At 51.3% G+C, this 12,342-nt stretch overlaps 1 protein-coding gene across 8 annotated transcripts in view; it reads left to right on the top strand.

Annotated features, from left to right (window-relative positions):
• The window catches only part of CTBP2 (C-terminal binding protein 2), a 169,159-nt gene that overhangs the window by 119,817 nt on the left and 37,000 nt on the right, over positions 1 to 12,342 (top strand). For all 8 annotated transcript variants that reach the window (XM_025274340.2, XM_025274342.2, XM_006080427.3 and 5 more), the window contains one exon: positions 825 to 984. In XM_025274340.2, the coding sequence (XP_025130125.1) occupies positions 927 to 984 (58 nt within the window). In that variant the 5' untranslated portion in view covers positions 825 to 926. The remainder of the gene's footprint in view (positions 1 to 824; positions 985 to 12,342) is intronic.

Here is a 12,342-nt window from a genome sequence, read left to right as displayed (position 1 = left end):
TTTATGGCCTCAACTGGCACGTTGGCTGAGCAGGGGATGAAGGTCAGGGCCTCCCCAAACAGGCAGCCCTGACTTTTCTCCACAAACTGGGCAGTGGAATGCCTCGGGAGTGGCCCAAATACCCCAACCCAAATGGGAGACCCCTCCTCCTGTGCCTCACCTGCTTGAAACACCACGGGAGTGGGACAGGCACAGGCCGCGGACCCCAGCAGTGGCCCCCCTGGAAGCCAGCAAGGCTTCGGAAGGTGGAATTGGGCAGGCCTTGGTTAGGTGGGGCATCCATTCCTGCCCCCTCCTTGGGCGGTGGGGGAAGGGTTTGAAAGGTGCTGAGCGGTGGCCAAAGGGCAGTTTTGGAAACCGCCTGGGGGATGGTGGTGGGAGAGCAGCCCCAGCTGGGTGCCTGCGTCCCTCCAGACACTGGGGTGGGCTCCCAGGCAGTCCAAGCTGGTCCCTGCCTCTGTCCCGTTGCAGCTTCCAGAGGTTACATAGCGACGCCACTGGCTGTCACTTGGTTTCTGGCACTGGAGGCCGAAGTATCCCGACCCAGGCTGGTCAGTGATTGGCATTGGCCGTCAACAGCAAGAGCTGCAGATGGTGCTGCTGACCGCTCTCAGGAACCGATGACCTTTCGTCTTGTTTGCCCGCTTCCCTCGGAGGCAGGAGACTGTCCCAGGGACAGGGAGCAAACCCTGTCTCCAGCCTTGGAGGAGAACAAGTCCCCCAGGGCAGGTCCCCTTGTCGCAAGTGGCAGCCAAGCCTGAATGACCGGTTGTCTTTGCCCCCAGGGTGTCCGGAGAGTAAGGCTTCTTTTCTCCTCGTTTCAGGGCGCGTAGTGGCGTAATGCCCGCAGACTCCTGCGAGGGCCCCTAAGTTCTTAGAGGACCGCTTTGCCTTTTGAATCAGAGAGGTGCAAAGTTCGATAAAGAATGGCCCTTGTGGATAAGCACAAAGTCAAGCGACAGCGATTGGACAGAATTTGCGAAGGTAAGAGCCAGCGTGGTTGGCGGTTTTTAAACAGAGAACGTGCAGACCGGCCCTGGGCTCCTGGACCCGGTCTCCTAGCCAGGCTGCTGCCCCATCCCCACCCACAGTCCCCGGCGCCTGTCTGTGGTGGTGTTGGTGGTCACCTGGCCTGCCCTTAGGTAGGCTGAAGTGGGCCCCAGGGCAGAGGTGGTGCTAGGAGGGCAGCTGGGGGGTCTGTGGTCCCAGGATCATTTTGCAAGTGAAAGAAAAGCTACTTTCTGAAGTTTCTGGACTTTCTCCGCTTCAAACGGAAACGGTTGCCGCCGCAAATAGCTAGAGCCCAGCGTAGCCCCTCATGATACGTTCATGTCCCTGGTTATCTTTGAAAATGTTCTGGAAGTTGTTCTGGTCATGAAAGGAAATTAAACAGAATTCAAATCTTACGGAAACAAGGGACAGAACTCTAAAATGTGGGTTAAGGACCATCCTCTCCTCGAGGGAGTGGTGAGAAGTCTAGGGAGTAGGCCTGGGCTGTGCGTGAAGTGTCCCTTGCCGGCCCACGTCCACGCTGCCAGGCTGCGTGGTTTGGCATGGCGTGGTCACTGGTGACTTCGCTGCAGCATTTCTCTCAGGGGCCGTGGAGGCCCTGGGCAGGGTGGGCTCAGCAGCCACGTGCTAGCGCCCTAGTTGGCCGGCTGACTCGGGCCCGGGAATGTGCCTCCCACAAGCTGTCCGCGTGGAATCGCTTCTAGATGTGGCTCAAGCTGGTGGTGTGGAGGCCTTAAAACTTGTGTTCTGCTCTGGCACTCTGCCCTGCGATGGCTCCCACCTAAAAGAACTGAAGAGCACCCCCTGTCCCCCACATCCCTGGGTATAAGGAGGTGTGGAGAATTAGGGATATTTTTAGATATAATTTTTCAAACCTACAGAAAGATGGATCCAGTGCGATGGACATTGATAACTCCCTTCAGCTATATTCACCAGCCGGTAACATTCGTTATCGCTTGCTTCCTTATATGCCGAGGTACATAGAGATGCGTGTGTGTGTGTGAGAGAGAGTATGAATGAATGGAGGATGGATGGATGGACTTTTCCAGAACTATCTGAAAGACAGCTGCAGATCCACCCGTTTATTCTTAAGTACCTTTGGCGGCAGGTATGACAGTCTCCTTTCCTACATAAACACACCACCACCATCACCCCCAGGGAACTGGGGGTCATTGCACGCTTATCTGACCTAGGTGGCGTGGTCGTGTCTCCCCCATGCATCTGTTTTAGCTGGCTTGTTTGCCTCTGTGCAGAAATCAGTCAAGGAGCATAAATGTGGCATTTAGTTGTCGTGTCTCTTTGGTCTCCTTAGTCAAAAATAATTCCCTGGCCTTTGACTTTCAGAAACATTGACATCATTGCAGAACCCAAGCCAGTAGGTTTGTGCAATGTCTCACCATCTCAGTTCACCTGATTGTTCAGGGGATTTTAAAGTTTTACATCGGTCCTTCGTTTTTGGTACCTAGTCCCCATTCCAGAAAGCCCCGGTGGATCAGCTTTCTAAGGTTGGTTATCAGGAATGTCTACTGGCTGATTGCACCCTGAACCCAGTGCTTATCTCGGGATGCTGCATCGGAGACCAGAATGTGGTCTCCGCCAGTGGCCTTTCCTTTCTGTGCTCAGGGCAGCCGGTGGCAGCAAAAAAACCATTGAAGTTTCCTTCAAACCCTCTTTCTCAGTCATAGTTCACCAGACCCCAGCCTTGCCTTTTTTTATAACAAATTCCAGCATCTCCTTTATTCATGAGCAGTGTTCCTGAGACAGTGCAGTCTTTCCGTGTGACTCTTGGCAACCCCCTGGACTGCAGCACGCGAGGAGACAGTTGCGATGGTTTGTTTGTTTTAATTTCTCACTCTCCACTGTCAAGGTAGATGCTTGACGTGAAGTGACCCAGGTGTAATTTATAATCCATGATCCCACACATTCATTTGGTGTCTCATGAAGTATAAGAGCTGTTTCAAGATGCTTCCTTGGTGCTCCTTGCATTTATAAGCTGTTGCAGAGCCTTTAAAGGTCAGGGACTGGGGGTCCCCATTTCCCAGGTGCTGCCGGCGAGGTACAGGGCAAGTCGGTGAGCAGCTCGGGCACCCAGGCCGTCTGCTGTTCTGCATTTGGCCTTGGCCTCCGATCAGCCCCGGGGATCCTGTCATTTCTTCCTCCTGACAGCCTCACACATCTCCCTCCCTGGCTTTGGATTCTCACCAGGCTCTGTTCTGGAAACCTGAACTAACCATTCGAGAATGTTCTCCTTGGAAGTCCAGCAACCCCAGCAAATGATTCTCTCCTTCCCACTGCCCCCACCCTACCACCGAGGATTTCCAGTATCTCTCATTGTTTTATGATTTAAAGCGTGAAGCTGCCCTCCTCTGCTCTGGGCTTGTAGGAACGTTGTTTTCTTACTCGGTCTCTGGGAACACACATTCCTTCCAATTCTCCCCTCCAACCTGCTGCCAATCCCAAGCCAGACAAGCCTTCAGATGGCCTCAAGGGTCCCTCCCAGCCCTCCACCTTCCGCAGTGAACCCCTTGTCTCCAGCCGAGCCCGACTGGGGTGGGAAATCACCCCTCCAAACATACTTCTCCCACATCTCTCTCTTCCTCCCAGAGCCCAGTCTGTTTCTCCCTGAAACCTTTCGCACCGGACCTTGGGGTCTCTTCCTCCTGAGCCACAGTCCCTTTGGGACCTAGTCTGTCCATCTTCATGCACCCAGAATCCACACCTTTGCGCCTCAAAGAGGATGTTCCTGCTCGAGATTAAGCAAAGTACAGAGTACAGCTTTGCGTCTCGCCACCCAAAGTCTTGGGTTCAGGTCAGTTCAGTCGCTCAGTCGTGTCCAACTCTTTGCGACCCCACGGACTGCAGCACGCCAGGCCTTCCTGTCCATCACCAACTCAGACTCATGTCCATTGAGTCGGTGATGCCATCCAACCATCTCATCCTCTGTCGTCCCCTTCTCCCGCCTTGGGGGCTCCATCAGAATCCATTAGAGAATAATAGTCTTTCAAGCTGACTTAAAAGCCAGGTTTTCTTTTTTTTTTTTTTTTCCAAAAAGCTATTCTTCTGTTTTGATACTTGTCATTTATTCTCTGCTCTTTCTCGAGGCCCACTCTGTGCTGTTGTATAACGATTGCATGGAGCAGGGTCTGTGAACAGACTTGACCGGACTGCAGTGCTCTCTTTCTGGTGTATGTATAGGTCTGGATTTTCCTGTTTAGTTTGCTGGCTTAATTGACACATTGTGTTTGTGAATTGCACCATTCAGAGTGTTCTAGGACCTAATGGCATCATGGCAGAACCAGTGTGATTTGCCCCAAGTATTTGTTGGCCAGAGAAGAGAGCTTGCCATTCCTTATTATGGTGGAAGTAACCCAATAGAGCATTTTCTGGGGCCCTGGGTTTACAGAACTGTAATATACCACAATGGTCTTACTGATGACTTTTTGTTAAAACTTCTTATTGTGGGTTATGGTACAATAAATCACTAAACACCATCCTTTCCTGTGGCTGTTGAAAATGTAATTTGGAGAAAAGTAGATATTTCATTTTACTTCATTTTGTTCGAATGTCTTATACATGTGGAAAAATGGTCCTGAGGATTATATCAGCTGAGCTAAGTCCCCTTCATTACATAATTCAGGAGAAGACTTCTCCTTTCCTCTACAGGACAAAAAGAAGTGTTGGAGACTTCCTATTAAATAAACAATCAAATTCAACATTCCTTACCTCTGAGTTAGCTTCCCTGGTGGCTCAATTGGTAAAGAGTCTGCCTGCAATGCAGGAGACCCAGGATCGATCCCTGGGTCGGGAAGATCCCCTGGAGAAGGGAATGGCAACCCACTCCAGTATTCTTGCCTGGAGAATTCCATCAACAGAGGAGCCTGGTGAGCTACAGTCCATAGGGTCACAAAAGTCAGACACGACTTACTAACTCTTCTGTTTCACCTCTGGGATGAAAACAGGGAATAAAAGGCAGTGAGGAAGATGGACGGGTTGGTTGGGGGGATGTGGAGAAGGAGACAAAGGTCATCTGGTGTCTGCTGAACACATAGTTATACATCTTGGAAATCTTTATCTAGATCAATCTTGTCCCTGAGGAGCACAAGAAAAGTCAGGGAGAGAATACTATAGGGATGAAGTGGAGGAAAACTGTTTCACCTGTGTCATTCTCTTCTTAATTGGATGAGCTTGCTGTTATGAAAGCACGTCTCCGTGGACCGTTCCCCCAGGGATGCTCATTCATGGTCCCAGAGTGTTCAAGGAGCAAAAATACTGTCTAAGAGCTGCTCGGTCTTCGAGGTGGCAGAAGCGGTGAGGGCGTCTGGGCCAGGTGAGAGCCCCCAGCAGGGAGGACTGGGAGCATCTTGTTGCCTGGCTCATGCCCTTTGGGGCCCACAGACCAGAAGGAGTGACCTGTATTTCCCCATAGGAAAAGCCTCATCTGTAGACTCGGACCAGAGTCATTCTAACTTCCATTTGTATGCTTTTTGTTTGACCTGTCTTAAGAAAAGGCATAGTAGAATTATTGTTTTGTTTTATGAAGCACTTGGAAGTACCTTATCAAGAAGCCACGTCAAAACTGGCCACCTATGTTGGTCCACAATCATTTCTAATAAATACCTTTAAATAGCCCCAAAATGTAGACCTTAAATGGTATTCATAATGTTGCTATACATTATAATTATATGTTTGGATCAGGCAATTATGTACATTTCCAGTAATTATGTGATTAGTGATAATTACATTAGGTATGTAAATATACAATAGTCAACCAGACATGACTTAAAACTCTAGTATAAATGAATAGAATGAAGCAACATGGTATTGAGGTAAAAGATCAGAAAAGGAAGGGGGAGAATGGTCCAGTTGCAGCTTCATAGACTTAGTTTGCGAAGGATAAATGTCCACGAGATAAATGGTTCAAAGAGAAGTTTGGAACAGCGGCCCCTGCCCTGGGATGCCCACTGTCACTTAGGGATTGGGTTTGTAGAGCTGCCCACACTCAGGCCCCCACTTACTGCAGATGAAAGCCGGGTTCAACATTGTAATCATTTCTCAGACGTCACTCATCTATGAAATGCAGACTCAAGCTACTCTCTGCGTTGGTTGATTTGCCGGTGGACTCTCATCGGGCTTGGCAGACTTTTTTTTTTTTAAACTTCCCACATTTCTAAAAGCAGTGTGTTAAGGCTGCTTCCATTTTGGGGTGTGGGGTGTGGGGACTTTAGTCCATGGCCAGGTGTGGCTTTTTATCAGCATCTGGGTATTGTCTTGTGGCCGCTGCTCTGCCTCTCGCCCCTACCACGATGGGTCATGCTCCCCCCCGAGGTGGGCAGCACCTGTCTCTGGTATTTGGGGTCACACCTCCTAGGCATGAGCCGCCTGCCTCGCCTTCCCATCCTGCTTCGCCCTGGGTGTGTTTCATCTTGGTCAGTGGCACCTTTGAGGGAAGAGTGTCTGCTCCAGGCCCAGTGAACTCCTCGCAGGAACCAGGGTTCCGACACACTGGGCCAGGCCTCCTTGTTCAGAGCAGGCCTGAGGACAGTAGGGTCTCCTGGCTTTGCAGAGCTGGAGGCCCTCAGACTGGGGGGGCATCGTGTCCCACACAGCCCAACCTGGTCACCAGTGCCTGGGGCGACCCTGCTGACAGCACCCCAAGATACAGGGCTTTGCTGCCTGCCTCCCACCCTCTGATTCCTTTTACAAATGACACGTGTGGGTGGAGTAAGACTTCCTCCCAAGAGACGTGGGAGTAAATCCCAACTGACTTACACTCATTGCATCGAACCATGACTTACTTGATGAGCGTCCTGGACATTGGGTGACTCCCTGGCTCTAGAGCGTAAGCGGGCTCTCGGTCTCCCTAGAGGCTTTCTGAGATGCTGGTGCTCCTTCAGGTCTGGGCTGGAACCTGGCTCGGGGGTGGCAGCAGTGGGGCTGTGCAGCGGCCTGGAGAGCCTTCTGGACGTGGTCATGCGCCTGCTCACCACCGGCTCCACGCTGCCTGTGCTCCTTGCACGGACATCAGAAGGGCTGGAACATCCACCACCCTGCCTCCTGCATTCTGGTTGGAGAGATGTATGTGTCTGGAGGGGGCTTCCCTGGAGACTCGGTGGTAAAGAATCCGCCTGGAAACAGGAGAGGCAGGTTCAATCCCTGGGTCAGGAAGATTCCCTGGAGGAGGAGATGGCAACCCACTCAGGTATTGTTGCCTGGGGCATCCATGGACAGAGGAGCCTGACGGGCTGGGGTCGCAAAAGAGTCGGACATGAGTTAGCGATTAAATGCCAACAGTGTGCCTAGAGGGTGCCCCCTTCCTGTTCGTACCCTGGAACGAGTGAAACACGTGTGTTGGCAGTCGGTCCTTTCTTGTCTGCAGAAGGTTCTTTATGGTTCTTTATGGCTCTTACCTTACAGCCAGGGCCCGTGTGAGCACAGCCGGGACAGCTGGGTCCCTGCCGGCAGGCTCAGATACTGCAAGCGGCCGTCTTCCTCTGCCGTCTTCACTCAGTGCCCACTGTGCCTGGGTCCTTGCAAGCGAGGGACTGTGCTTGCTTTAGCCTGGACTTGGGCTCAGAGAGCAAAGACTGTTGCCACAAAGTCTTGTTTCTCGTGCAGAGTCCTGTTCTTTGGGTTCGTTTTTACGTGTGTGTCCAGCCAGCAAGCATGTGATGAAGGGAAGGAAGGGCATGTCAGGAGGGAGAGGGCACCATCACCTTCATGAGGAAACCAGGGGATGTCTCCGGTTTCTAGGGGATTGCAGACGGATGCAATCGTGGGTGAGGTGTTTTCACCTCGAGAGCTGGCAGGTTTCTTTGGACTGGGGACATGTGACATTGGGGGAATTGAGGACGCTTGTTGGAGGTGGATTATATGAGCTGGAGCCAGGCAGGTGGAGAGGATTTGGGGATGATCAACGAAGGTGGTGTGAAACTATTCCTGATAAAAACCAATGAGGAGACGTAACACGGGAGTGTGTCGGGGTGAGGGTCGCGGCGTTGAGATGCATGGGGGATTCAGTGTCCTGAGACACTGCGATTTTGCAGGAAGAGCTGTTCCTGCAGGATTTTATGGAGAGGAAGGAGGCTGAGTTCTCCGAGCACCTACCGACCTTGTGTCAGGGATCCAGCCAGGTCTTTCCGAGTAGATTCTGTTCCGTGCTTTTCGCAGGCCCTGCATCCGAGGTGTGGTCCCAGCTTATATTTCCTGCTTCACCAGCACAGCCAAAACATGCCATAAAACAGACTTTTAAATCCCATAACCTGTGGGAGTCGAGTGTAACTTTCGTAACACGGCTCTCATTAAGCTGTACCATCATCTAGTCGAGAAATCGAGTCAGGAGCCATGCCCAAGCCTCCATTTTCATTTAAATGGCTAAATCATAAGTTCCAGGTGACCTGGGGCTGTTCAGCAGGCAGCTGATTTGGTTACAAGGCTCCACCTCGGGTCCTGGGTTTTCTCTGGAGAGTTGTGCTGATGACTAAAAGCCTCCTGCTCCGGTTGGGAGGCAGGAGCCCAGAGCCTGCATCCAGGAGCCTCTGGGGCTGCGTCCATCGTGGGATGACCGAGACGTCTAGTCGGTTCTGCTCATTTTGACTCTGTACTTTGTCACTTCGACGAAGACGGTCTTAAAGCCCTGCCAGACCCTGTTTGCTGTTTTTCTAGTGTACGTGGGGTTTATTTCCCCCTCTCTGATTTAGATTAGCCAAGTAAGTTGCTTTGGTAGGGGATACTATGGAGACAGAAAGAAAAAAAAAGAAAAACGTTTTAAAGACAGAAAGCTGTTTTTAAACATGTTAAACAAGCAACAACCCAACACAGGCTGTACACATTTAAAAGTAGGAAGTGGGATGTCACGGGCCTATTTTTGGCCATCACTGCCGGAAGTGAGTGTGACCCACTAACCCCTGCAGTGCCCGTGGGAGGCAAGGGGGCAGGGGCAATGCTGTGGCCTCTTTCTGGCCAACAGCAGGCGCAGGGAAGCATCTCCAGGGATTTCTGATTTCCACCTTGGCTTTCAGAGCTGCCTTGGGCTCCTGGCCCCAAGGACTGGAGAACCAGGAGATGGGGGGAAAAAGTCACTCAGTTGTGTCCAACTCTTTGCAACCCCATGGACTGTAGCCCGCCAGGCTCCTCTGTCCATGGGATTTCCCAGACAAGAATATGGGAATGGGTTGCCATTTCCTCCTCCAGGGAAATCCTCCCTACACAGGAATGGAAACCTGGGTCTCTGGCATTGCCATTGACCATCTGAGCCACCAGGGAAGTCCCAGGAGATGGAAAGCCCCAGCACAGGGAGGAAGGCCAGCCAAAGTGACCGATGCCTCAGAGTCTCCTCCTAAGAGAGGAGCGAGCACCCCTTGACGGCAGTTCAGAGTCTCCTCCTGAGAGAGGAGCGAGCCCTTGACGCCAGTTTGGCACAAACAGCACAGCTCTCAGGGGGACTGCTCAACCCAGCGACCTTCACGCAAATCCAGTCTTTAGATCCACAAAGTCCACCATATACCTGATGTTTTTCCACAAAGTCCACCATATACCTGATGTTTTTATTTCTTAAAGGCATGAAGGGACTTCTCTGGTGGCCCAGTAGTTAAGAATCCACCTTGCAATGTACAGCATGTGGTTCGATCCCTGGTCGGGGAACCAAGTAAGATCCCACATGTCGAGGGACACCTAACTTAGTCCCGGCACCACAACTAGAGAAGCGGGCATGCCACAGTGAAAGATCCCGCATGATGCAACTGAGACTGACACAGCCAAATAGATAAATTTTTTAAAAAAAGTGAGGACTAGACCCAGAGCAGTACTTCTATTTCCCATTCTTCTCAAGCAGTTTCCCAAGTCACTGTTGATGGCAGCATAAAACGCTTGTAGGAGATACATCCGAGGACTGCTCCGTGGAGGGCATCGCTGGTCGTCCCTCTGCTTGTCTGCCTCAGTTTTTTCCCTGCTCTTCTGGCACTGTCTAAATCACCTCAGTTTTCAGGTCTCTACAGTTTTCAGCTGATGCCTTATGTTGCACAGGGAATTGAAGACTTGGCTGTGGGATGTCGCGTATAACGTTGAGGTCCCCATTCAGATGATGCTACAGGGTCAGCTTTATCTTGGGTTTGTTTTGTCTGTGAGAGGATTTGGCTTGCCTGTTTCTTCTCACTTCTCTGAAGATGGCTTTTTCCTTTATGCAGTTTTCTGTAGTGAGAGACTCTTGCAGGATTACAAATGAAGTCTGCAAGACTCAGTAATCTTTCAGAAATTGGTCCCATCTCACTTTATTTAGTTAACATGAGATTTTTTTTTTTTTTTTTTTTTTTTTTTCAGGAAAACCCTCCCTTTTCTAAAGACTGCAGTGAGTTTTGTGTTTTTTTTTAATCTGCCAGGGTGTTCAGAAAAGTCCAAGTTCAGTTACAGGTGTTTTTACCTAACACAGGAAAACATCTGTCATAATATTTGGCAGGTTGCAGAGCTGAGGCTGCGTGAGTTTGGTTAGCTTCCAAGCAGAATGGGTCAGAAATTGATGGAAACAAATGGGCTTCCTCATTCTGGGGCCTAGCGTGAAGCCTCCCTGAAGCTCTCCTGCCCACTGCTGAGCTGCTCCTGGCGTTACTCCTTTGCACCTGATAAACCAGGGCTGTGGAGCACATGTGGTCCTAGGTCGTCCTGCTGAAGTGGAGGACTTAGCCGAAGACCAGTTAGTTATTTGTAAGTTGGGTGAGTTAGCACCAGCTACCCCACTGCAAAAAGATTTGGCACGACTTCAAAGCTCACCTATGTCCTTGAAGAGCATCTACACCACAAGTGGAGTTTTGCAGCATCAACACCACATTCGTGTTAAGTTTTTCTTTAGGACAGGAAGGAAGGGAAAGGAGACACTGAGATGGCATAGTGCTGATGGGTGCGGTCCGTTCGCTAGGCTGGGGGCCCTGGCTCTGACAGGGGCCCACTGCACCTGTTTCAAGGAGCTGGAGCAGTAATTCAGGAATTACTGTTGGATACTCAAGTGGCTGACTTTTATAAGTGACGTATGTTATATTGGGGGTTTGGAGAAACCTTAAGAAAATAACAGGATTCGTTTGTTAAAGAGGTTCCCCTTTTGCCGTTTTCACAGGGCTGTTAGTTTCCCCAGGTCAACACAGGGAATTCCAGAAAGCAGAGCGTTGGCTTTTGGAGTTAGACCTGGCTCCTGTGCATCTTGGTACCCAACTTCTCCATCCCCACATCTTGGGGATGGGCGAAACAGCCAGAGCAAGGCCTGGTACGGACATTGAACACATGTTGAGGCCCCTGTAATGAGGAACCTGGAAGGAAAACAGGATGTCAAAGATGCCCTGTTTATGGTTACCCTGAAGGGTCAGGCAGGGCCATTGCAGCCCTTCCCACCCAGCCAGCCAGTGTTCTCTGACCAGTGATGGAAGGGTGGAGGTGGCAGGGGCGGCAGTGGCAATGGGGCAGAACCCCCGCCGGGAGGCCACAAAGGCCCCTCTTGGCCAAAAGAGCCAAGATTGGGAGAAGAGGGTGACAGGTTTGGGTGGGCTGGGGCTGCCCAGGGTCATCAGGTTAGCGTCCTTTCTGGGGTGAGGACGTGTCCTGTTCGATACAGCAGGCCGGTTTTCCCACAGTCCCGTCTCCTTGCGGTCCTTCTCACCATGAGACCGCCCCATCTTTCCCTGCCCTCTCCTTTCCGGAGGGGAGGGAGTTCTGAGGAGGAGACCTGCGGAAATTGGGCTCGCCTGCCCAGCAGAGCTGGGAAACGACTGCTGCAACCAGATAGTGCTGTTTCCGTTTAGTTTGGGGCTCCGGCGTTTTCCTGTCCTTTTTGATTTATCTTCGTAGTGAACACATCCTTGGGCTGTTGGCGAGATGTGTGAATCTTGTCTCGTGTGTGGCCAGGCCTGTTGTCTCTGTGTCCCCTGCCCAGGCCTTTGAGCCCATGACAGCGAGTGTGCCAGAAGAGAAATTAGAGAAATTGGCGCCAGCAGGCTGCTTTCATAGATGGGAACCCAGCGTTTTGCAGTGTGGCCTTTTCATTTTTTTTTCCCTCACTGCCATGCATCCTAGGAGGTGGAGGGGGTTGGGGAGGATCAGAGTCGCTTTGCCATCTGCCAGGGCTTTTTCCCAGTTAACTTGAGGCCTTTTTGGCATTTTGGGGTCAGAAGTGGTGTTTAAGTCACAGCCTGGGATCCCGGGGCTGCCCCAGGCAGTGCTTTTGGCTCAGTCCCTCTGTAGTCAGTCAGGCTTTTCCCAGAGCTTTGGCTTTGGGGGACCAAGCCCTCTTTGGGGAGTCTTGTTGGTTTCAACAGAGCTTGTCCCAAAGTTTAATACGTACTGACCAGGCCG

Source organism: Bubalus bubalis, chromosome 23, assembly GCF_019923935.1.
Source record: "Bubalus bubalis isolate 160015118507 breed Murrah chromosome 23, NDDB_SH_1, whole genome shotgun sequence".
Classification (NCBI taxonomy): Eukaryota; Metazoa; Chordata; class Mammalia; order Artiodactyla; family Bovidae; genus Bubalus; species Bubalus bubalis.
Note: the sequence above shows the minus strand (reverse complement) of the source record. Positions and strands in the feature narration are given on the sequence as shown.